Source organism: Hetaerina americana, unplaced genomic scaffold, assembly GCF_022747635.1.
Source record: "Hetaerina americana unplaced genomic scaffold, ioHetAmer1.1.p SCAF_10, whole genome shotgun sequence".
Taxonomy (NCBI): domain Eukaryota; kingdom Metazoa; phylum Arthropoda; class Insecta; order Odonata; family Calopterygidae; genus Hetaerina; species Hetaerina americana.
Window position 1 is genome coordinate 70,307,898 of NW_027286070.1, and position 27,549 is coordinate 70,335,446.

The following is a 27,549-nucleotide window of genomic DNA, read 5'->3' on the forward strand; positions in this document are numbered from 1 at the left end:
GAATGAGTTCATCTGTCCGATTTCGATGCACGACGTCACATGAGGCTACCTCAGCAATACTTTTTCCAGAGTAAAGACAAAAAATATGCATATTCAAAGTAAACCACAAATTATTCCAAACTCGCTTTTATTCATACATCTGTATGATAACACTATGAAGCACAGATTAATTCCTGATTCACAGTTTACCCTTTGCATCACAAAACCTATACTTTAAGAGACTTAGGTTTGCGAAGTTGCCAACTTTACTCAAGCAATGTACCACGAATTTTCAAACCGATTTAAGGATAAATTAAAAAACACAGGCGCACAAAAGCGATATACTATATTTTGGATAATCATAAAAAAATAGGCATCTGCGCCTTGTCTACGTGTCTATTAAACTATTAACTCGCAAAATGTGGTAATTTAATTAAAAGCTAAAATCAAGTAATTTTCGTAAGTGATCTTTAATTTACTAATAGCATTATATTAATAAAGGATCACTTTAGGCAAATGATGTTCAATTCCATTTTTTTTTCAATCAAATAAAGGGAATTTCGGTATTTTGTGGAATCATACATGCATATTTGAAGGGGGTAGAAGAGTCGCGAGACGCACAATAACATGATGGCAGTGCTTAACTCCGTCAAGAGTTGGAATTTCCATTCATTAAAAACCAGGAATGCTCAAGAAAATGTGTTCATAAATTTTTTGATTAGCATCATTTATTCTGATAGCGTCAAATCTTGCGACATAGCTAGATTGATATGTAATGCATATGTTGACTGCAGACAAGGCTGTTGCGGGATTGTATGCAGGCTATATATGCACCTACATTCAAAAATGAATGCTTTTCCAAGGGCGCAGAAACGGCAATGCATAAAAGTGCACACGTCCGCAGGTATGGTGAAAAGGGGAGGTAGGGTGAGTAGCGTGCGAGTGATAAAAGAATATATTAATGATGCATTGGTATTGTATGGAAAAAATGTTCAGCAGGTTTGGTCATGTTGATGGATTGGATGAGGGCTAAATTTCCAAAGAGATACACAGATGAGAGGAATGAATGGTTAGAGAGGAAGGATTACGTAGATCGAGAAGAAATCATATGAAAATCGAACCCAAACATCCGAATATTTTTACTAGAAGACAAAAATTTAATGAAAGGGCCCAACACAATACACATTAAGATTCAAACCCTTCGGGATTTCTTCCCACGTTGAAAAAAACCCGGCAGATTTGAATATTCATCCGCTACTCTCCACTTAAGAATTCACAGCGAACACTACACAATTTCATTTTGGCAAAAATATTCATGAAAATCAGTCATACCGAACGGTGACCTCCAAAGAGGATAAAAACGAAGTGACAACAATTTTTCCCAATTTTTTCCGAAAATTCCCAGTCTTTTCCAGGTTTTTCCAGATTTTCTCGGTAGGTGGCTGTCCTGACTACGTTTAACTTTAAGCTGGACGTAAAGTTTGGACGCAAATGTCACGTGAGACCATCAACGTCCACAAGACAAGAGGGATTTCGTCAGCAAAATACTTGCATGGCGTAACCTATGACAAGGTCACCCACAGAGTTTCCCGCAAAGAAGGAGAATATCAAACGTGAGAATGTATTCTACTTGCACACGAACAGCGTGGATGGGTAACCGATTGCCATGCACCTCGTTCAAATGGAGGCGCGAATCACTTTACATTCGCACTGCATTTCCAGTATCGTTACCAAGATCATTACCGACCGCTGCTACACGCTGATCAGAATTGGAAAAAATGAATACAATAAAAGAAAATGGAGAAGTCATACCTAACGGAAAAGGAGGAGAATAGACGAAGATTCTGAAGTTTTGCATTGCGCTACATCTGCTGGCACTCCAAAATCACCGCCTAATAATCTCCTTTCAAGAAATAACGACCTTCAATAATAGTGTGTACTTGGATCAACCAATGAATAAACTCCCTTCGGAAAAATCTTGTAGATATTAGAACACTTTATACAACGGAAAACTTAAAATAAATCGCAAAGCGTATTTTGAAATAGGACCAAAAACGTTAATATTCTCTCCAGGAGAAATAACCCGTGGGATTGATCAGTCTTCTTCCAGGTACCGCCCCAAGAGGCAAAGGGGATACGGAGGCCGGCGAGGAAATAAAACACCCGGGGCGGACTGAAAATAATAACTAAGTAGTGCCTGTCACCCAAGTCAGGGGAGGCCGCAAGGGAGCGCTCCGAAAGCTAAGGGCGGACTAAACGATAGCGGAAGGCAACGGGACACCACCGCCGTGGCATTACTCAAGAGTGCAAACGTGGGAGAGGAGAAATAAGATAGGGATCCTTCGAATTCTATATAAATGTATGTCTTGAGATGAAATAGCCCCTCCATCGGATCCCAGGGGAATTCAGGGAGCTAGGTATGAGAAACCAGGGGATCTGAGAAGAGAGATGGGAGAAAAAATGAACGCAGTTAGAGCAAGAGGATCTACGTAGCATATGGGAAGGCTTAAGGAAAGTGGATTTCGCAGAAGCTAATATCCATTATAGTGAAAATAAATGAGGAATGAATGGGTGAGACAGTAGAAAAAAAAGACGGATGAAGCACCGAAGAAAGTGGTGAATCGGAAGAAACATCAAGAACTTGGCAATACCAAACAAAATACTATGCCAACCGAGAACTATGAGGATGACGAAGCAAGAGCAATGATGTGACCCTACTCGGGAATGCCGCGGGATCGCCACGGGAGAGACACCTACCGGAGAAGGCAGGATTAAGGGACGGCCGACCGGCACACACTCGAGAGAAGAGAAGGAATTATTTGAACTTTGCGAAGAAAAGAAAACTATCGTAGCCAACGCGCGGTTTAAAAGGCTGCACAAGTGATACGCTCAGGAGGAAATTTGATTTTGCAAAATCTGTTCAATTGAGAGTAAGCATTAATTTTTTATTCGCATTATTTGCGACAAAATTTAATATTGCTTAATTATTTATCAACGTGTAATTTACGTGGCATAAGTTTCGTCGAAATGACTCCATGGATTGGCTCAGCGGTAGTCCCTGCAAGCTGAGACATGCTCAGTTCGTCAACGCCTACTTCCGATAGTGAAGACGGCTCTCCAAGAAGGTGTTTCTTCATATGGGGAAACAGGAAAAAGTAACACTGCGCTCGGTCTTGACTACAGAGAGGATGAGGACCCCTTGGCGCCTTTCGTAAAGAGCAGGCTAATGCCGACGCCGGGTTTCTCTCCCACCCTTCATCCTTTCCTATCCATCCCCTATGGCGCAAATGACCTCAGCTGTCGGTCGCCTCCCCTCAAAACTACTACTACACAATTCAAATTGATTTTCTTGATATAATCGAGATTTCGCGGAGGTGACCGCGTGCAAACGTCTCATGTGCATTTTTCCTGTCGCCAACGTGATATGCTGGTAGTGGTAGCCAAAGAAATTAGCAGGATTTGCGAAAAAGCCCACAAGGTTACTGGTTTTAGCAGTACTCGGAGGAGAACACAGACAGTTGAGGTAATCTGCACCATCAGGGTTTGGTGGGTAATTTTGCAGGGGCAGGATGTAGAGGGAATGGGGGAGGGGTGGAGAGAAACCCGGCATCGGCATTAGCCTAATCCTAGCGGTAGGCGCTGAAGGGGTCCGCAGCTTAACGTCCCATCTGACGGACGGCGTACTCACTTGAAGCGCTCTCCTCATTGCATCCCAAGTAAGGTTTGCGATGCCACTGAAAAAGCCTGCCACCTCTGGGATGCAAACCCGATCCCACGGGGTGGGAAGTCAGCGCATTAGCCACCGCTCCATCCTGATACCTCGAAACACTATTCGACGATTTCTCTCACACTGGGAGCAGCGGTGTTAATGTCTACTTCCGTGAGAATTTGGGATTGGAATTACTCGCTCTGCTTTCCGCGAGGCAGGTGACTGAAGCTCCTTACTCCACGGTGCTTAGAAATTGTCTGAGCTCTTTGAATGTGTTCAACCATCTTCTAGTGGTATTATACTGGAACGGTATGATAGTGAAGACAAGACGCTCCATAATCGAACATCACATAGGTCTCGAATGACTTTTCAATTCAGCGTCGCGAGTTACCTCTATCGTTGCCATGGACGAAGTGGACATGTTTCAACTCGCGAGGGCAATAGCCAACGTAATACTGGAGTCAAATAAACAAAACTTGTACCACATAATATATTACATACCAAGGTAACAATACATAAAGAATATTAAATATATGAACAGTAAATAATGCGAATAAAAACTTAAGGATCACTCTTTATTGAACACAATCCCTGAAATAGTTGAAGAGAGGTTTTAGAATAAATGAAGAGAGTACGTGGATTACCACCTGCGGCGAGCATTGATCATGTTCTCGTAATGGCAGGGGTGAAATTAAAATTGAAGAAAGTAAATACCGCTGGAAGCATCAGGCTGTGGGACTTGTGTGAAAAAATGATCGTATGAAAGAGCAGAAATTGGCTCTAAGACGAAAAATGAAATCAAAAAAAAGAAAGCGTACATCATCAAAACCTGTAAACTTTAATCAACACAATGATATGGTACCGATAAAATGAGAATTTAGCAGAGGAATAATATTTATGAAAAAGAAGTATGACATAAGAAAAGAAAGAATAATGAGCCTTGGCCAACTTAAAAAATAATAAATAAAGGAAAAGAAGAAAGCACAAATGCATTAGCACGACAGAGGAGAAAAAGACGTAGACATACGTAAATGAATACAGTGTTAAGGAACGAGACTTATCGGCCAATGAACGTATGGCTAGACGAGCATATAGATATTAATTCCAGAGTCTGAAACAGCTGAATACGAGTGTATACAAGTATATCTTAGTACAGAGATGAGGAGAAAGTGGAGAATTCATGAAAAGATTTTGACGAAAATAGATCAGGCGAAATATGTATACAGGAAAATGAGTACTAGTGTGCTAAGTAAGAGATCTAAAGACGAGAATAACCAAATTTTTCTCTGGTATGCAACGATTTATAGACGTGAGATATAGTTTTAAGAAATACATAGAGAGATTGAGGTGTAAGGCTGGGTTGCCCATTATCACGGTTGGTAGTTCAACGTATCTGTAGAGGAAATGATTGAAGAGGCATGGGAAGACCTGGAGGTAGGAATGAAAGTGGGCGGGGAATTCGTAAAATCAGTTAGGTTTACTGATGACCAAGCTTTAGTTTGTCAGTCAGCCAAGGGGTTGCAAGCATTGCTCAGCGAATTGGAGATTCAGTGCGACAGGTATGGCATGAGAATCAATATTAATAAAACAAAGGTTATGCGATTTTCTAGAAAGAAAAAGGCTAAGCTAAACATTAAAATAGGAGGGCAAAAACTAGAGCAGGTAGAACAGTTTACGTCTCTCGGTAGTGTTTCGGACCAACACGGTCAAAGTAGTACGGACGTAAGGAGAAGAATTGCGCTAGGCAAAGAGGCTTTCACAAGGAGGAGGGAGTTGATGACAGGAACGTTGGGTAAGGATATTAAGAAAAGACTCGTAAAAACTTTGATATGGAGCGTAGCTATGCACGGCGAGGAAACGCGGTCACTGAAGCAGGAGGATAGACGTAGATTGGAGGCTTTTGGAATGCAAGTGTGTGGAGGAGGATGGAGAAGGTGAAATGGACGGAAAGGAAAACAAATGAGGAAGTACTTGGTATGGTGGGCGAAGAGAGGAGTTTGTTGGGAGAAATCCTGTGGAGGCAGGAAAAATGGATGGAGAACGTACTGATCGGCAATGGGATGTTGAAGACTGTAACAGTGGGGAGAATTCTAGGCAAACGAGGAATGGGCAGGAGCAGGATAGGGATGTTGGACGGGTTGAAGGGGGGAAGGAAGCACTCAGAGGGACCTGATGTAGAGTAGGTTGCTGGATTGTGTTTTGTTTTGTTAGGAGTCACAAAATATTTATTTGGTAGTTGTTTCCATCCAAAACCATACCTTAACCGATAGAATAACTTATAATAATAATAAAATAGAGAGAATAAAGACTTCGGAGATGTGGGTGTGGAAAAGAATGCTGAACATGAAGTGGACGGACAAGGAGCGATCTAGTGCTGCAGAGAGTTGGAGAGAAATGTGATACAAATATTTTAAAAAGGAAAAAGGAACTGCATGGGTCATTTCCTGAACTGTCCACTGAGGGATGCAATGGAAGGAGCGGTGGTAGGGTTAGAAGAAGTAGAGCAAAGATAATAAGTTATATCAAAGGAAAAGTTGACATAGACATATGCAAAACGACAGGATTTCCTTAGCGTTCATTAAAATTAGGGGCGTAATGCCGCGTCATAGATCGCAAGTCAGGGGCGCTTTTTTGATCCAGGGAAAGGGGTATTCGCGCAGGAGAGGCCGTCCTTAAAAAGAGCCTATTTCCAGAAAACGCTTCGCTGAGCAACCGCTGGAAGGCCGCTAACCCACCACCCTCGACCCCAACGCCCCTGCACGACATACTGATGAGCGAGGCAAGATTGGGAGGAGAGATGAAATTTCGGCCACCGCGGGGAATCGAACCTCTGCCCTTTATGGAAATGAGAGACGAGGAGTGGGTAGGAATGCATCCAAGGGAATGCACATGGCGGAGGAGGGGCGAGAGGGCTGGGCGGCAGGAGGAATGGCTAGGATGAGAGGGTGAGTTGGGGGGAATGGCGACTGGAACCGGATCCAGATCTGCCGCCGTCCCACGCCGGCCAAACGATAGCCCCAGATCTCCAAAACAGATACAGGTATGCCACACGCCTAGCTCAATGAATATCAGACTGGTGGGTTCAATAGTTAATCTATTGGTTAAGGGGTGTTTTTGATGGACACACATTCCAATTAAAGAATGTGTGAATCCTAACAAAACACAAAATCCAGCAACCTACTCTACATCAGGTCCCTATTCATCTCCGAGTACTTCGTTCCTCCCTTCATTCCCGTACAACATCCCTATCACCTTTTCCTGCCCTTTCCTCATTTGCAAAACATTTTCCCCTGCATTAGTCTTCAGCATCCTACTGCCGATCAATACGCCCTTTCATCCATTTTTCCTGCCTCCTTAGGATTTCTCCCAACTTCTCCCCCTCTCCTCGCCCACCATACCTAGTACTTTTTCATTTGTTTTCCTTTCGGTCCATTTTACCTACTCCATTCTCCCTCTTACCCACCATTTCAATCTACGTCTATCCTCCTACTTCAGTGACCACGTTTCTGCGCCGTACATAACTATACTTCACATCAAAGTTTTGACGAGCCTTTTCTTCATATCCTTACTCAACGTCCCTGTCATCAACTCCCTCCTCCTTGTGAAAGCCTCTTTGCCTAGCGCAATTCTTCTCCCTACGTCCCTACTACTTTCACCATGTTGGTCCAAAACGGAGTTACGGGGTATAGATGAAATATAAATACACAAGGGGTTTTCCACATATTTTCACGCCATATAGTGGTATTTAGGGGAGGCGACCGACTGCTGAGGTCATTTGCGCCATTAGGGATGGACAGGAAAGGATGAAGGGTGGAGAGAAACCCGGCGTCGGCATTAGCCTACTCTTTACAAAAGGCGCCAAGGGGTCCACAGCTTAGCGTCCCATCCGACGGATGGCGTACTCACTCAAAGTGCCCTCCACAAAGCACCTCAAGTAGGGATCGAGATACCTCTGAAAAATATTCAACACCGCCGGGATTTGAACCCTAGCCCTCTGGGTGGGAAGCCAGTACGTTAGCCACCGCACCAATCCCGATCCCCTTCACGCCATATATTTTTCGTTTTGTGTCCTCACCGTCTCCATACCACGCGCGGTAAAAAATACTCAGTATGCTTCCCACACTGATATTGGATCACAATTTCCCCTTCACATTTCATTCCTTTCTAACTATCCTTCCAATTATCTTGGTCCACCATCGGTTCTTCCATAGCGTACGGAAGGTACTCATTTTATCGGTAGTTTGTATCTGAGCTATCGTTTAAATCAGTACTCCCGCTCGACGTTATTAACTTAATAATACTTATTCCATGGCACCCTCAACCGTTCCAGGGATGTGCCAGTGCCAGCGAGTTTCATTAAAGTGGACGTAAGTGAATGCATTGGCGACCACAAAGCTCTACATGCAGCAATGAAACCTAAATTCGTGAAATTAATCAAGGAAAAGAGACAAGTATATCTATACAACGGGAGAAATTTACAAACGATTCTCAATCATTCGGGTTGGAAACTCAAGAAGTTAACAAATAACACACAGGGAAAATGTTTTTCAATATTGGACGCAAGGAGACAGAGGAATTCATTCAAAACAAATATAGTAAAGAACCAACATGGTAAAATAGAGATATCGGAGTGGTGTTAAGGAGACAAAGTATGTTTCCCTAGAATATTTAGAATAATCCAAAAATGCATGACGAAAGTTTAACGACCCCCTCAGATGAGAAACTCATTGAAAGTCCTGCAAATAAGGAAACGGTTTTTCTCAAAGCCTCAGAAGTACGTACCTTTAAAATAGACTCTTGTGCAAATATTTAGAAGAAAAACCTGAATATTTTTTGTTTCAATTCGCGAAAAAACAAAGGAGACGTCCAACTATCGTTCTTTTGAGGCAGACAATGGCGAAATTTTCACTGAGAGCGTAAACAAGGCAAATACGCCAAACATATTTTTCAGCAGGTCTACAGAAAAAATATAAGAGCACCAAATGAAGTCCCGCAAACACCCGAAGAGCGCATGAGCGACGATTTTGTCCCAGGAAATAATAGGAAAAAAGCTCCGAAATATATAAAGTCAAACCAAGTCCCAGGGTCGAAAGAAATCCCCGCAAGCTTAATTAAGGAACTCGCTGTAGACAACACCCCTTATTAAAAACCAGTATTCTATTAGTCGATACTAGGTTCAGGAACTAGCCAACGGACGCTACGTAACTCTCATTAGACCCTGCAGTAAATCGGGAATAGGAAGGATCCCAGTAATTAAAACCGATTTCTTTGTCAAATGAAATTTGGAAACGATAACCGTATTTGCAAGATGCACACACACATCTGCACGCACATTGAACCCCCCGACACCTGCGCGCTCGCACACCGCAATAAACGGTTGCGACAATTTTTGGATGGTATCGAGTTGGTTTGACTTTTGAAAGATGAGCGTTAGTAAATAGGAACAATAATACGAAAGGTAGTGTTTTATATGTACCTTAAATTTCCGTTCGAATACTAATTGGAGAGTCCTGGGTTCAAAAACATGTGACATCTTGAGCAATCCTTCTTATATAGTTCAACTGTTGTTATTTTCTGGTTAGGATAACTTCTTGGATAAACGCTAGTGGCATAGGAAAAGTAACTGCCCTCATAACCTTGAATGTGTGAATTTCACACGCCGCAGGGCTGAATAACGGATTACCTTCCCCTTCCCTACAATTCGGCTTGATCTCAGCAGAAAAAAAGAACATTTAGGGGAGTATTTATCCTCGGAAATGTTTAATATATGTTCATAAAAGGTGTCAAAGAATCAAGTTTTTGTATAACCTAAAACCAATTTATTCTTGCAGCAAGAGAGATATATTTTAGCTTTAATTCCACTCTTTGAAATTAAATTTTTCGATAAAACGTGACATACGATGCGTCAAAACATGTACTTGTAAAAAGAAATAATGAGCTCTACGGCCTCTCAATTAAATAAGTCCAATGACCGTAAAAATTAGTTGCCAATCTCTCGTCAGACCAATTGTTGTGTTGGTTTAACGGGAATCACGTCAGGGACCAACCACAACCTCTCGACCAGAATACCTTTCGACCAGAATCACTTTCAACCTTGTGTTGGAGGTGTTTTCCCTTCGGTTCGCTGAAGAGGGCCACTTTGTGGCCGAAACACGCGTGTTCGACGCATTTCCTAGTTGCTCTTTACCTGTGCCCAGATTCTCCCAGAAGTTGGGCCCTTTTGAGTGTGTGTTTCTTGAGTGCTTGTGTGTGTGATTGGTCTGTGCCAGTCACAGAGTGTGTGCTTGAGAATATCCTGGAATCTTTAACGGGGTCTACTCTACAGCCTCGTGAAGGATTCCATCTCCATCTGAAATTCTTTAACAGGGTCTCACAGCCTCGTCAAGGATTTCAGTCAGGATAGTGTGCGTGTGGCTGTGTGTTGGTCCCTGACGCGGATTAATTTCCCGTAAACCACCACAGAGGGTATTCTGGTCGAGAGGTTGTGGTTCGTCCCTGACGTGGTTCCCGTTAAACCAACACAGCAATTGGTCTGACGAGAGATTGGCAACTAATTCTTACGGCCATTGGAGTTTTCTTCCCCATTCTTATTTAATGTACTTGTAAGCTTGTGCTCTATTTTAAATCGACGAACAAAACAGATCTAAAATGAATTACAAGACCTCTGTATAGTAGAGTATTTTTTAATTTCCCGCGAGTTCTAAGGAGCCTAAAAAAACCTTTCATGAATGCAGCCGATTCAAATGAACGCATAATTAAAAAATATAATCTCCAAGAGCCAAAAATTAGGAACGTGGTGAACATCTGCCAAAGACCAGCTGAGGTTCAAATCCTATTGGCCCTAGACACCAACAGTTTTGCCAGAGCGGCATGGTTTTTACGGGCAAGAGATCTCCCGGGGACAACCATAGGCGGAGAGAAAAAAACTGACCCTCCTACCCTGATGGCACAATTTTGCACTCTGCCCAGGGCTTCCGAGTACGAAGTAGCCCTTCCCTTCCCTTACTTATCAATCCAACCTACAGGTTGTTTCACCATTGTTTTTGGTTCGAGAAGTAACCAAGCAAGTGGCATTCGATTTTTCGTCTTCGGGAAAGCTAAGAGCAGATAAATAATAATAGTATCATATTTTCCAGGTCGACTTGAGACCAATCAGTGAATTAAACGACAATCATTGTCAGTGGTCCCGCCAACCGCTTTCATCGGTCCATTCCTCCGCTGAGTTTGGCGGGGAGGAAGTCACCCACTCCTCGGAGATGGATAGGACTGGCAACACAAAAATCGCCATTGAGGAAAATATTGATTTTCCGCCACGCGCGATTGGAGTCGTCAAAAGCACGTCACATACAAACGGTTCATTCCGAGCAGAGTTCGTGACAAAATGCTCTTTTTGATTATTTTTAACCAATTCATTTTCTGCGAGTGTTCACTTCATTTTGAAAGAATAACAGCCCATTCATGCAAAAATCAAACGAATGCTCGTTCACGACAGAGCCCGATCTAATACGAAATGTTTTGCTGGAGATCTACTTCTCCGGATATCCCTTGCACCGGCCACTCAGCATACTCCCATAAAATAAATTGAACAGCAGGAGTCAAGAAAATCGTATTCAATCACACATCATTTAATTTTACGCAACACGACCATTCATTGATATATTCATTTGTCTCTTAAAAAACAATTGGAAAATACTCTTTATTCGAGCTCGCATCCAAAAAACGCGCTAAAACTCACTTAAGGTATGTTAAGATTTTTAAAAGAACTTTGCCGATTACTTTTCAACATTTTGCTGGATAAGGTAGAGGGCCCGAAGCAAAAATTTTATTCTTCACACCGAAAGACAAAGAAGTGGCCACTCATGAGGGGCGTCAAAGTTGAAAGCGTGCCTCTCAAAAAAAAAAAAACTTCAACCATCTCCTGACTAAAACTCGATCATGCTCGGCATTTACAAACTTTGACTTCGACCGCAACGGATACTGAAGAGCAACATTAATATTTAAATAAAATCATGTACACCGAAGTTTGAGGAACTCAAGCGCGCACGAATCTTCGGGAAATGATAAAATGCCTCCACCGAATTCGATATCCGCACAACGGGCTGCCCGCTAAATAATCCTCTCAGGTGGGCAATTACAATTAGCCGCTAGGCTCAACCACACGGGCAATGCGCCTCTCACGAAGCGAAGCGCACATTTTATTACATCCGTCCATATGCATGGCAGGCGCATAGTTGGCATATTCCGACTACCCCTCAGGCTCACGTGAGTGTCACACAATAGGTTCGTGAGGTGTTCACGGCGATTTTTATCAAGTCGATCCGTGAGCAATGTCATACGCATGAGAATGACGGCGTCAAAAATGCACACCAAGAGTGCTGTGCTTCATTTCATTCGAATCGAAGCTCACTCTCTTTGTTCGTACAAATCGTATCACACACGCTTATTAAAAGTTGATTCTCCATCATGTGAATCAAGATTTCATGACACTCAATGTATTAATGATAACCGCTCAGGACCGTAGGCTTCATAGGAATGATAGAATGAGGTTGGAGAAGCAGCAACAGTGCGTCCACAGAAAATAAGGTGGCCAACAGGAGAGAGGTGTGCTCAGGCAGAAGCGTGGACGACCGGAGAGCACACCAGCGAATCCGTGCGAAAGAGTGGATACTAGTGGCGCTCAATGGCAGAGCACAAGACGTCAAGGACTTACGAGAGGTTAACCAACAAAAATAAACAAATCGGCACCGTCATTTTTTCTTTTTAATTTCAGTTAAGAAAAAATTATGAAATACCTTACAGTAACAAGTCTGTTATTGACATTGCTACATGTCTTAAGAGTCAATATCAACACAAGCCTGCCTCTTGATTGGGACAATTGAAATTACTTCATCACGTTTCCCCGCATAAAATATCAGTGGGCGCATTCTCAAGCGTAAAGAGAGTCACGATCCCAAAACATTGAGACACGAGTAAGTCAATTCGACATCGGGTTTCCGTGTTTGAATGCATGCGCGTGTGAGTGCGTAAGCATGTATGTGTGTGTTATACATATATTTATACACATTCAAAAACCAAAAACCTGCATTTGACGAACAAATATTCAATCACGGGGAAATAGGCATTAGGAAGAGAGATAGGAACACGAATATAAAAGACGAACACAGGAGAGGTGGGGAAGGAGGACTCGAGAAAATTACAAGTACAAAAATATTTCATTGACCGGGACTTGAACCACGTATCTTTCGCCTTGCCGGGCCGATGCTCCAAACTCTTAGAGTTGCCAAAATCTGCGGGGGGTTAATGCAATTAAGTGCCAAATGCATTCTTTGGCCAGGATATGGCGTTATGCATATATGCGCCGTACCGTTATACATATATATGTATATATACATATATACACACACATACACACACACACACACACACACACACACATATATATATATATATATATATATATATATATATATATATATATATATATACTCATATATACAGAAACAGATATAAGGAAAAGGGATAGGAACATATATATATGAGATATAAATATGAGAAATATATATATGAGAAATACTCATATAGGATATATGAGTATTTATTCGCCGTTTGGCGGGATTTCGTGTTTGAATGTCTATATATATATATATATATATATATATATATATATATATACACATTCTATATATATATATTCGAAATGGAACGCTCTTCGGCGACGCACTAATATATAAAAACACAGATGTAGATTTTTAGAATATAGAGACGCAAGGAAAGGACACTCACAATTTGTTATTTGACGTTTCGACAGCTCGGCTGTCGTCTTCAGAGATTCTGAAGAGATTCAGAAGATTCAGAGATTCTGAAGACGACATCCGAGCTGTCGAAACGTCAAATAACAAATTGTGAGTGTCCTTTCCTTGCGTCTCTATATTCTAAAAATCTACAACTGTGTTTATATATATATATATATATATCCTTTATTGTGTTCGTCCTTTATGTGTGTTCCTATCCCTTTTCCTTATATCTGTTTCTTTATATCTAAGTATATATATATATAAGCCGGCCTCCCTTCTTGTGAATGCTTCCTTGCCCACCGCAAGTTATATGTAGATGACCCAACTAATTCGACCATTTAGGTCCAAGATCCTTCCGAGATATGTGAACAGTTCCACCGGCTCTAGTTTATGAACTCCTATTTTATCATTTTACTTAGCTTCCCCAATGTGAAAAACAATTTAACCTTTTCGTATAGTCTACGTTACATTGAGTCTGGCCCCAATACATACCGCAATGACTTTTCAATGCTCTCAGTAATCCTTCATAAGCCCTTAGCGGACTATCAAACTAAAGCTTGATCACCAGCAAACCCGATTTATGATTTCCCCAACGACTTTCATTCCGAACTCCAGTTCTTCCCACGCTTCTTTAAGTATTCCCTCCACATCTAAGTTGAAAAGCAAGAGATAATGGACACCCACGTCTTGCCCCTCCTTCTAGCACCGCCCATCCCAATTCTCCATCCCCCATTCGCACCTGAGTGGTCTGAGACATGTACAGGTGGCAGATAAGTCGTCTATCCCTCCAATATAACCCTATTTCGACAATACATTCAGAACATTTCACTCAATTCACTCTATCGAACGCCTTCTCGAAATCTACGAAACAAATTAATTTTTCCTAACTGAATTCTATGCTAGTTTTTATTGCCGACCTCGTTACTGCAATGGCATCACTGGTGACAGCACGTAAACCGGTCATCCCGTACCCTTACGTACCGTACCCTTACGAATCTACTTAAAACATTAAATTACTTCCAACATCGAAAATATTAAAACTGGAGTTATGAAGAAAATGACATAGTCTTCATTTCCTATAAATAAAACTTCAGGATATTGCAAGCTTTCTTTAATATCTATAGGTATATCATTGTCTTCCTATTATATATTTTTGAAAACTACCAATCCTGCCATTTGGTAGCGGTAATTAATTAGTAAAAAAAATTTAAAAACGAAAACTTGAGCATACTATATTCACCTTGATCAAAAATTTCCACTTTTTAGTGAAATAGAAGTTTCCAATAATGTTATCCGGAAAAAGAGGCATGTGCAATGAACAAATTATACTTCGCTAGTTTTTGGGACAGAAAATGGCACGACAGGTGACAAATTTGAGGGCCCGAGGCGGCTTTGCGAGGCCTTTTCTGCGAAATCAGATTTGAAGATGCCCATATTCCATCACTGCCCGGATCATTCATTTCCCATTAACCCACTCGCAGACGAATTCATCTTGGATCCACCAGAATATTTCCTAGAGACAAAGAGCCGACTTCAAACGCTTGGTCCATGGACCAAACGCCGAGAAGCTCTCCACTCGACCACCACTCCACTAATTCGCCGTGAGCAATCTCGAAATGCAGGCGAAGGAGCCCTCACCCCGCAAGCAGGAACACTTCCTACAGGAATTGAGCGTTCAAAAGTAGAGAAGGGAGGAAATAAGAAAACCTTATGTAAACTAGGCACGCGCAAGTCGGGAAGGAGATTTCCATGGAATTGGAAAGGAGTAGGGGAAGGCCAAAGGAGGGGGGGGAGGCGAAGGAAACGAGGAGGAAGGGAGAGAAATGGGAATGAGGCGGGAAAAAGGAGGAGTGATCCGGACGTCGGGAGGCCGGGATGGGGGGCGGAGAGGGGGCACGACGAAAAGAGTGGAAACGCGAGGAGAAAGGAAGGGAGGGGTGAGGGATGGTAGAGATGGGGGGGCGGGGAAGGCGGGGGGTGGGGGGGGGGGGGTCGCGACGTGTCATGAATTCCGCCGAGGCTACCTATGTGAAAACAAGGTGAGGACGATTCACAGGGGCAGCACCTACCGATGATCCCTCCCCCACTCCGGTGCCTCTCTTCCCACCCTCCCGAAACCGCCCCCTCCCCCCCCCCAATCCGATTCCCGGCCCAAAGTATTCACAGATGAGCAGCACGCACCCACCGTGCCCGCGCACTGCCCTCCCCAACCACGGCCACTTCCCCGCCTCCCCTCCTCCTCCTCCCCCCCCCGGCCCGACGGAGCGGCGGCGGCGACGCGCTCGCTCGCGGGCGGAGAGACACACGCGCGCCACGGGAGTCGAGTCCACCCTCGGCAGAGCGGCACACACATCGCCCATCAGGGGTGGCCAGGGGGAGGGGAGTGCACGTGTGCGGCAACCTCAACTTGCATAGTCATTAAACATTATAATAGCACCCTTTACTCATGTCTCCCTCCGACGAAAACTAACTCCGATTCCTCTCCCAAGCACATTCTGAACGTTCATCAATTTCATTCCATATTTACTGAATTACTTGCCACTCATTAAGTTAGATCTCCATTCCAAATTATGTGGTTTATTCATTAATATTTGCTTAATCATAGATATAAATTCGACAATGCCATCGAGAAACGAATGAGAGTGAGTTTTGCTAATCAAATCCCATTTCCACGTCTCCCATTGTCCGACACAGCGTCGGTTCGGGAAAAGTACAACGTGCTCCGGGGCTATGGTCTGGTGCCATTTCAGTCCGAGATTATTCGCCACTGGGTGTTTCCTCGAAAAATTCTCCTGCGCTACAATCACCGCTGTTCAGAAGTGAAACTTCGCGCCATTCGCTTACCGAGCACCAGAAAAGAGCGGCGGTGATTTGAACGATACAACACCGCTGCATGAATGTTTCTGATCGTACTTCCACATCGAGTGAGCATGATTCCCAACTACGCTCAGAACCGCACCTACGCTAAATGAATCTTTTCTAAGGCTGTATTATCCGGATGTAACAAATGAAGTATCCTACCTCGAAGACCTGCGTTGCGAAGAGGGGGAATGTGGAGACGAGGGCGGGGATTGAGTTCATCGCCAGCCTTCCCCGAAGAAAGTCAGGTTTCCATTGATTGAGGTAAAATACGTTCCAGGGGTCTTGTATAGTACGTGCCTCAGAATCAGGACCCGGGCATCCGGGTAACCGCCGGACCCGAGTCGACCCACATAACGAGTCGCAGATACTAATTGCTGCAAGGGTCCGACCCTCAACTCTCGATGCCCCGATTGGATTCTGAATGATGACTATTTAAATGCATCGATGAGTCCACGATTCGATAACTCAGAAGTCGCCGATGATAGGACGGATTCGGAAATGACGAAATTGATAATCAGAGGTGATTCGACGATCGGATGGGATTCCTTTCCGGGGCACACGGTAATCGAAGAGGCAAATGTTCTTCAATCATTCCTTTGCCGAATACCTTTTCTTAAATTATTCAAAAACCAAGAAGAGTTTTACACTTTACCAATCCATAAATTAAAGCAATATCCGTTACGCATGAAAACCGGTGTTTTGATATCTTTCCTGCATGGGAACTGGCCCACGTACAGATTTCCAGAGAAATCCACCAAATAAAGGAAGTCCCGCGGTAGTTTTCAGTATCAACATGAGATAATCAACAACAGTTAACGACCTGAGATGAAAAATTTAGGACCCTCGAACAACGAACTTCAGGATTTTAATAAGTGAAAAATCTTTCAAAGAACTTCCATGTCTTCAATGTTTCCGTGGTTCCAGCACGCTCAATCTTGGTCATTTGAAATCTCCTATCCCTACCATCACAAGTCACCAAGACGCAAATGAAAACATTTTTAAAATAAAATAGCACCTCATAAAATGGCGCCATCTCGCCCCTTAAAACCTTAGTTTCCCAACTATTTTTTGTCGGCGTCTCCATTTGTAAACGCAACACTTTTTCGCGCCTAATTGAATCCACATTTTGAGAGTATATCAAGATAACGCGCGATAAAGAGAGGCGTACCTCACGCCTTTCGGACCAACATGATGATCCTAACCAAAGAGATGCGTTAAATCATATTAAATGCGTTCCCCAATTACTAATTATGATGTCCATTGATTACAATTATATCGCGAAATATCAACGGGTGGGTTAGGCATTAATTAGTAAGGAAGGCATACATTGAAATACGACTCAAATTTATTTAGCATACATAATAAATGATTCTATAGTTACTGCAATCGGTTTCGACACTAGCTAGATGCATAGTATACACCAGTTACTTAATATAGATAAACAACTTCTATTGGTTTCTGCCATACTCGTATATGTAACCAATTTTTCACTGTGTTTCTTTGGAAAGCACAGAAACCAACTTTCCAGGGCCAATTATTTCATTAAAATGTGTTTACTAAGCCATATTATGGAAGCATACCTTATTACAGAAAATAATTTCCATTTAAAAAAAATACCATTTAAAAATATTTAAACTTTAAATGAAATGTTGAGAAAGCGAGCTTGAAAATAAACGGATTGAAGACGTTTCCTTCCAGTCGTAACGCTTACAATTTTGGAGGGTTTTTCTTTACCTTGATTATACATTCGAAAAACATGCCACAGTGTCAAACGGCAAGCGACAATTGCTGATACCACTAGAAATCAGACACAAGTCCCCACGAAAAATAAACCTTACCAGTCAAACTGCAGGCTTAAGTTCCAATATTCCTATTTCTATTATTGATCGCTTCCAATCATCAAAAGTGAAAATTCAGTCCACGTCACATATTTATTCGATCATTATGGGGCTAAAAAATAACTCCAAACCACTACCAAACTGGTAATAATACCTCAGAGGAAGATTATAGCAGTTCTCCGCACATATTGGCTATTAAACACTATCTTATTCATACTTTCATTGCTCCGCATTGCGTGATCAACAAACTCATTATCCTGATTCACAGCTCATCTGGTTTCCCACATAAAACGACTTCAGAAAAGTAACATACTCTCTTCCATTACGATCACCCGGTTTGGAAGATTATCTAAGAGAGAGAGGGCAGCCGATGATCTGCAATTCAACGTGGAGTACCGTCTACCGGACAAATGTTCACGGCATGGGATAGTAGTCCGCGAGATTCGTGACTGGAAGAACGCCAACTCCCAAGTAAGATGGATTTGCAATAAAAGTGATAAATTTTCCGGAACCGGTGAGGTATGGTAAACAATAGCAATAAAAGTTCGAAAGATAGAATCGCACTTTTTCGATGATCACGCATTTAATGGCTCGTTTATCCACTGGGCATCGATGCCTGTTGGATAAACTCGCCATTGGATGTGCAAGCCATTCAAGGAAATTCCGATTCTAAGAACGCCCACAAACCATTGGTGCAATGTGTAGCCTGATGCACAGTCATTGCGATGGATGCGTCCCAAATATTTACTTCGCCCCAATCACCCTCCCGGGGCGAGGAATCGCACCGTCGACCCCTGGGTCGCTCACAGAGCGAATGTCTGCATGTTCGAAACGTCGAGGATGATAAGGACCAAATTAACGACGGAATTCGAGAGAGGGGCAACATTTGCGACCGTAAAATACACTCTGAGGATAATGTCATGAGGTCTAAAAACCATAACTACAGCAAATAAAAGAGACTTGCAATGCCACTTCGGGGAGACGTACAAGGATCGTCCGGAAAATAAGTGTACTGAGCTCAGGAAAAAAAAAATTATTACACTTTTACATATCTTAAGCTAATATTCCTCAAAATAGGACCCTTGTGAGTCGATACACTTGTTCCAGCGGCGTTCCCATTCCTGGAACGCTCCCGCGAAGGCATCATCGGGAACCTCTCGAAGACTCGTCGTCGACCTCTTCTCTGCCCTCCACGAACATCTTGTGCCACCGAAAGATCATGTTTCTGGACATGGCTGACTCCCCGTAAGCCTGGTTAATCATACCGACAGTTTCGGTAGACGATTTCCCAAGCTTTACCGCAAATTTGATGGAATAACGCTGCTCCAAAAACTTCGGCATCACGTTCCGTGACGTGGGTCGAGCCTGGAGGTTCGCGTTAACAGAGCTCCTCACTACACCACAGCTCAGAGCCGACTGCCTTTTTCAGCGTCGCTTGCCAACATACCCCCCTCCAATCGCAGCCCGTCAGAGCGGTGCTGGGCGCGCCTGGAGCGGCGCGCCCAGCCCAGGAGTCAGTACACTTATTTTCCGGACGAACCCTGTATGTCTTCCAAGGCCATCCAGGGCATATAGTATTTCCTCCTGGTAACATAATTTTCCGCAAACTTTCTAGATTTATATATAAATTTCTGTGAGGTGTGTTCTGGACTACTACACAAAAAAAACTTAAAATTATAAATTAATTTAAGACACTATTTCATTTCAAAACTACCCCCACACATACCCTTAATGTTATTCACAACGAGACTGCCAGCTAATTCAACGTTTATCATTAAAATAACTATCAAAGCAAATTCAGGTGAGTCAAGCCTAAAAAACTAATTCTGGAAGTAACCGAGCAAGACATGAAAAGATGAAAGTTTAATATCGTTCCACTAATACTCAATAATAAATTGAATATTGTAATTGATGCAACACAAAAGGCACAATGCTGATATTTCGAGGAAAACTGTGTTTTTTTTCTCGTCATCCACCATGACATTCCGCTGAATTCGCAATTAATTACCTCAGATGAACTCGTTCCACGGAGACATAGCATTCGCTGCCTCGCAGACGGCAGAAACTCTCGATCCCTCCCTTCCCGGAGCCGCCTCGTGCTAATCCGTATTCCCCAGCTGATACCCACGTAGACGACAGAGGGAAATAAAAAATAACATATACATGAGAGGAGAAGGATGGGTTATGGTAGCCTGTGGGAACGAGACGGCGGAGGAGGCCGACGACGGTGAGGCTAGGGGGGGCGACGCGAAGGGGGAGGGTATAAAAATGAGATATGAAATGCGCAAGAGTCATGTGACACAGTCCATTGAGACTATGGAATGCGTTCCCAGCACCCCCTCCCTTCCTATTATGCAAACGTTATCTTTCCCTAATTGTCGAGTTCGGCGGCATCAATAAGAGGTGTACGTGGCACGTACAAAACATATCGCGACGATTAATTTGCATATATGCGCACCGGTAGCGCCCTTGAGATGAACAACTTGTGGAGCGAATACGTAGAAATGCAAAGAGTTGGGACGATAATTATAGGGAGAAACGTTACGGAACGGCATTGGGGAGTCAAGCAAGGAAAACCTCAAGCAGCGACCCGCAAATTCTTCATTTAGCATTGTGAGTCCTGCATTTTGTAAACTACGAGTAACCAACTAAAACTGACAAGAAAAATAAAACAGCAGGGACATGCAAAACTTTCAGAGTGTAAAAATCATTCGTCTTTAACTGGGATTCGAGCCCGGATCCCTCAATGTCCGGTCGAGTGCTTAAGCCAGTTAAGCTATCGAAGTACCCTCTTAAACTCTGAGCCTCGATAGCTTAACTGGCTAATGCACATTCGGCAGGACATCGAGGGATCCGGGTTCGAATCCCGGCCAAGGCGAATGATTTTTACACTCTGAAATTATTGCATTGAAATATATATTAGCGGATGACACCGTTAAAAGTTACTATTGCAGCATCTCCTGCAGTTTCTTGGAATTCATGAAGAACGTACCGAACTGACGAAGCATTTGAGTTTCCAAGTATTTAAAGGTGTTCTTAGCTAACAATACTCCACTAATTATCCACCAAATATTCTACATTGGTATATTTACAGGAGGTCAACTAGAAGATTAACTGGTGCGCCTTTCAGATATATTTTGCCCCACGTCCCTCTTCCCTCTCTCTTCCTGTTCACTGGTTGCCGTTTCTGCTCACCCACACAAGTGGACCCAATGAATGACCCAAACCCACAACCCATATTTCATGGAAAACACAAAGAGGGTCAAGTGGAAGGCACCTGAGGAGCAGTTCCCACTGATAATGAAGAAGAGAAATATAAGGCATTACTTCTCCCTCTCAAGCCCTAAAATAAGATGGGATACTCATGAATCAAGTGGCGACAGCACTGGACTTGATAATACTGCAAATATTTGATCCGGATGGACTACTCCGTGGGTTCTCAGAACCCAACAACAGATTACGTACTTCATTTCCTCCAGAGTGTACTCGAGCACTGCCCTCACTGGTTTGTTGCGTTGCTGTGATAGTTCAATGGAACTTTCTGAGGAGGCGATTGAGGGAACGTCACTATTTCTGATACCTTAAACGCTTGGGTGGGAACTTTCAAATGTTTTGTTTGGGGAATAAACGAAGACTTTCCCCTATTTCACGATCTTAATTCCTAAGTAAATTTGTTTAAGAAAGGACTACCGGCGAAGATATTCCCTCGCCTACTGCCAAGGAGTGAAGTCACCAGTACAGCCGACGGAGACATACAGTATTTCATGAAACCCACGGTAAAAAAAAAGAGACACCTTCTTGGCAAACCATACGTGACCGGCAATAATATTTGGAAGCGATAAGAACATGTGAAAAGCATCAGGAGTGTCGTGCGGTCCTCATCACGCTCCGGAGAATTAAAAAAATGTTTCCAAACCCAGAGATACGTTTGCTATGTTACGGCAGAACACACCCGCTGCTCTGCGAGAGGTTAGTTTGCCACCCCGGGTCATCTTTGGTCACGCAGAAATTTCCTTTGTCAACCAAATCACTGGTTATAGGTTAAGCTGATGGTGTCAAGGGATTTCAACCGGATTTAAACCCGTGGCCACCCGACCAGCAGGCCGGCGCTTTACCCAGTGGAGGCTCGAACGACACCATTCCACCCCTCGGAAATAAATTCGCGACAATCGATGCATTTCGACCGTAGAGGGGTGGGGCGACCACCGCGGTCGCCCCCCCCCCTCTCTCCCCGCCCCACGTCCCGCTTCTGGATGGAACCAATAAATCCCACTCGATTCCATTGCGTCATAAGCGATTATGAAGAGGCCATTTCTATGTATCGTGAGGCGGCAGAGAGCTCGGTGACGTCACGTCCATCGTGCCCACCGTCGAAAGCTCGGAACAAGATATGAATGAAAGAAGGCGGTCGGGCGGGCGGGCCGGGAGGAGCGGACTCGCCGGCGGGAAGTGGGTGGGTGGGATGAAGGAGGTGAGGTGGACGAGGAGGACGTGAGGCCACGGAGGGGATGCCCACACGAACGAGACGGGGGAGGAGGGGGGGGAAGGGGAGTGGTGGAGGCGAGAAAGGGTGAGAACGGAAGGGAAGGCGAAGGGTGTGAATTCCTAGCAAGGACGACATCACGCGGTGACAGGCCGCACCCAATCCCCCCCCCTCCCTCGCCCCATTCCCCCCGCAACGCCCACGCACACACCCCAGCCCCCCTCGGGCATTATTCAAGCCTCAATCCCTCATGCCTCCTCCTCTTCCTGCCCCCCCCCTCCCCGTGACACCTAAGCATCCCTCGGCGCGAACCCAGGGCCGCCCGCCGCATTGACACCGCGGTGACGCCGAGCTTCCGCCTGCGCCGCCCACCATTCCAGAGCCCTCGCCACACTTTCCGCCCAAGGAACGAACGACTTCGCCCACATCTGAGCTGGACCAAACATCCGTGGGACCGCGTCCCTCTTAACGCGTAAGACAGCGAGTTCTCCACAAAATAATGCTAGATAAATCTTTCGAAATACTATCATATAAAGCTAACGCAAGTGATACAAAGTTTTAATTGGCTTACATTGGCTTGTCATCATAATTTTGCGCGTGAATAATCTCGGACTTTTGACCATAAGCCCTGAGAAAAGTATCAACATGGATCGTAAATATTTTAATATGATTTCAAATCAAATTCCTCGCCGAACGCTTCATTCCGCATGTAAATGCTTCATCATATATTTCCACCGCAAAATATAACCGTACTCACATGCCAAGTTTGTTCTTCGAACGTACGGGTGGTGGGCCGCACGAAACACAGAAATGAAACGTCGTAATTCGCATCTCGGTAAAATAAATGTTTTCCTCGCAACATCCGATCTGATCTGACAAAATCGATTCGATCACAAGAATTTCATTGGCGAGATGATTACAATGAGAGGACTAATGCTGGGATATAAAAAGGGCAAATTCATTTTCCGTAACGTTAGCAATGGACGATGGGATTACGTCCCACAATCTCTGACCTCTGGAGCCCGATTAAGTTGAAATTAGATAATTAAAAAAAGAAGAATAGAATTAGCATGGTATCACAGGAGAACTGGCGGAAGAATTCCCCAAATGAGAGTGCCTGAAAAAAAACCAATCAAAGCTCGCACCGGTGATTATGTCTGCTCAACTCCCCTTGTGCTCATCGTTGAATGAGTGACGCCTGTAAAAACGACCGACAGTCTCTCCCATAATTAGTATGTTACATGATTTACTTTTTACAATTAAGTAAACACTATATATTCACGATTTCGGCAGAACTAATGCGACATATCATCAGTGAAATTCAGCAAACAAGCACAATCCGCAAGGGACTTCAATGGCTGCGCTTTAAGAGTTTGTACGTACGATGAAAAGAAGTCTCATTATCGTATTAAAGAGTTAGTTGGCCCATTAAGTAACGTCTTTTGGACGTAAGTCGTACGTCAGTTGAACGCACGCTTACGTGACGTCTATTGAACACGTAACTATGACTACGCACTAAATCTCTGAATACGATTTCACCAATTATTCTTGAAGACACCATTCCTGGCTATACGTCTGGCAAAGGGAGAAAAATGAAAAGTCGCAACATTTACTTCAGGTAGTCGCTCGCTCGGCACGTCAGACCACAGCGCCACTTCTACGTGACCGTGACCGATAAGAGAGAAAAATAGATTTCCCGACATCAAAATGAAGTCACCGAGTGCCGAGTAACGTAAACAGTAACGCGTCTTAAAAAACATTTTCACGGCGACAGCCGACGAACAAACCGTCAATGGACTTACTTTGCCTTCACTACTTACCTGAATGTATTATTGCGCTAAGGTTTATCCATAAGGGTTTCCCACGAAAGAATGTCAAGATTTAGAAGCCGAATTATAACATTTAAATCCGGCATGTTTATCCGAAGCACTTGGGAGCTCGAGGAAAAAAACATTTTAAGGATCCTTTTTCATAAAATTCGAGCAGTAAAACCAAAACCATGGCGTGAGTATAATTAAGATGTAACCTGCGAGTATTTTTTATGTCAGAATAAAATCTTGAGTTCCCTCAGTATCACAATAACGAGCGTGGGCATGAGGCTCCATAATAAAACGAAACTTCTGTCTTGAAAACGTTTTATGACCAGTGGTTTTTAAAAGGACGCCGGTTTTCATTTCCCATAGGCGCACACAAAGCGACTGCCGTTCGTCTACGATTTTAAATTTCATCCGTCATCGTCAGTTACCACACCGGAAACAACGAAATGTTAACGGAAGGTACAATAAAAGGAGAAGAATTTAAAACATTCTGGTTATCTATGAGATCGCTAACGGGTACGGCCCGCAACCTCTTCATCAAAACTTCCATCAAGTCTTGTCATTCGCCGTGGAGCGCAAGAGTCCTTCGAGAATGAAACCCCCCCCCCCCGGGTATTTATTATTTTTCCGATGAGGATTGCACCACGACAGCTAAGACCACGCGCATCTGCCGCCCCCTTCCGTGCCCTACAGCCGCCAGCCCTTCCCCAAAGAGCAAAACCCTTAATGGAAACTCCATTCCCCCGCCCGCCCTATCTCACGATCTAGCATCCGAACCCACCACAATTCCCCCGCCACATTCCCTCCCTATCTCTATTCCGTTTGCTCCCGGCCCTGCCCACCGCGTCCAGCCTTCCCCCTCCTCCCCCACCCGCCTCAACCCGCATTCAAACATGGACGGACGGCTGGCCGAACGTACCCACTCCGTCGGCCCTGCTCCCGACATCACTCCGCGTTCAAAAAGGGGAAAGAAGGACGCAAGGCGGCCCACATTCTTATTCCTAAACTCATCCCCCGCGGGAACTCCGCCCGCGATCCCCGACCCAGGGCCTCCCAAACAGAAGAACCCGATTCACACTTCATTTCATGAAGGCCAACAAGTAGGACCTTCCGGAGACATTCCATAAAACTTCCAAATCTGGACTTCTTTTTACTCTGATGCAGTATTTTTAACCACGCACTGATTTATAATAATTGGGCGAGAAGGCCACAGTCACGACCAAGGGTTTTACATTATTACAAATATGACGTAGATTCGACGTTAAGAATGTACCCTTGCTTGAGTGTTACAGTGTTAAGAATTCAAAAACAATATTCAAGCCCATAAAGGTCACAATTTACAATACCAGAATTAAAATCATACAATCGAGTAAGAAAGTTTCGTAAATCATCCAATGAATTCCAGAGAAGACCTTCCATGAAATGATGGGTAACATTCCCCGGCAGAGGAACTCTCTCACTACAGTGCACATGACGGAGGATGATGTGCAACAAAACTAAATTCCATCGCATTGGATAAGCTATAGCGTACGCCATATAGTTCTTACGTCATACAGCAGTTCTCACTCAGAAACATCTAATATAGATTACCCCACTTGTTCATAAATCTAACTCCAGGTATATCATTAAATAGGCCAAATGACAATTATTATTATTTGATAACGGGCGTGAAGCAATTAAAATGCTCTATCGACTTAAACATATTCATTGCAGGTACTTCACTGATAAAGAGGAATGGAATACATAGAATAACTTACGGTGTCTGCCGCAGTTAAGTTGATTCCCAGACCTCCAGCTCTCGTACTGAGTAAAAATACAAAAATATCTTCCCTATAAAAAAAAATAAATTTATTATTTCACACACCTGATGTAACTGCACGAAAAAAAGAAAAGTAATGGTTAAAAGCACGTTTTTCAATGTCAAGAGAAATGGACAAAACTTACCTCGCTTGGAAATCAGCAACCATATCCCGACGATCAGAAATTTTGGATGATCCGTCTAATCTAATGTATGTATGTTTTCTATGCCACATGTACTCCTGGAATAAATGGAAAACAAAATAAACAGACATTTCAAAGGATTTATCAATTAACGATCACCTTTATTAAACGCTTAAATCATTTAATTTTGTGCTATTGTCATTACTAACCTCCAATAGATCAATCATCCGCGTCATTTGGGAATAGATAAGCACCCTGTGCCCTTGTTCTTTTAATCTTGTTAAAAGGCTATCTAGCACCGATAATTTACCAGCGTCGCTGACTAGGGTCTCTTTATCTGGAAATACAAAAACCACGAATGATGTAAATGAATGCAAGAAAGTAACAAGAATGGCAAAGCAGTTAATCCAAACAACAAATCCGAAACATGGCGAGGCGAACTGTGGAGAATCTGTAAATAGTTCTCTCATTTCACAAAGGTAAAGGAATGACATTCCTAAGTACAAACACATATATAAATCCATTCAAGTGGATGATTTAAAAAAATCCCATTCACCGCTTTGAATTAAAAACAGGATGTACAAAATAAATTTGTACATTACGTGCGACTAAAAACGAAGGGCAGCAGTGAATGTAGCAATTTTTAATGCGGTACTCAAGTAAGTATTTTATGCATGATTTATAAATGATAACAAATGTATATTAGCTTAAACACAAAAATCAATACATAATGTGATCATAGCTCTTTGTGGTTTTAGGGGAGGCGGCCGACAGCTAGGTCCTTTGAACCATTAGGGATGGATGGGAAAGGAAGGGTGGAGAGAAACCCGGACGTCGGCATTAGCCTAAACTATTGTCGAAAGGAGCCAAGGGGTCAGCAGTTTAACGTCCCATCTGACGGACGGCGTATTCACTCAAAGTGCTCTCCGCAAAGCACCTCAAGTTGGGATCGGGATACCACTGAAAAATATCTGACGCCTCCAGGATTCGAACCAAGGCCCTCTCGGTGGGAAGCCTGTAAGTTAGCCATCGCACCATCCCGATCCCTTTAGAACTGTTCAGGAATCTTAGTTGGATATTTAGGGATTTTGGGATCGAGGGATTTTCCCGGTATGATAATCACTTT

General features: G+C 43.4%; 1 protein-coding gene across 1 annotated transcript in view; it reads right to left on the reverse strand.

Annotated features, from left to right (window-relative positions):
• Ino80 (chromatin-remodeling ATPase INO80) overlaps positions 1–27,549 on the reverse strand; it is a 196,612-nt gene that overhangs the window by 119,427 nt on the left and 49,636 nt on the right. Inside the window, exons 21-23 of the mRNA XM_071598816.1 lie at positions 26,633–26,760; positions 26,427–26,521; positions 26,240–26,312 (exon numbers count right to left, since the gene is read on the reverse strand). Coding sequence (XP_071454917.1) covers positions 26,240–26,312; positions 26,427–26,521; positions 26,633–26,760 — 296 coding nt within the window. The remainder of the gene's footprint in view (positions 1–26,239; positions 26,313–26,426; positions 26,522–26,632; positions 26,761–27,549) is intronic.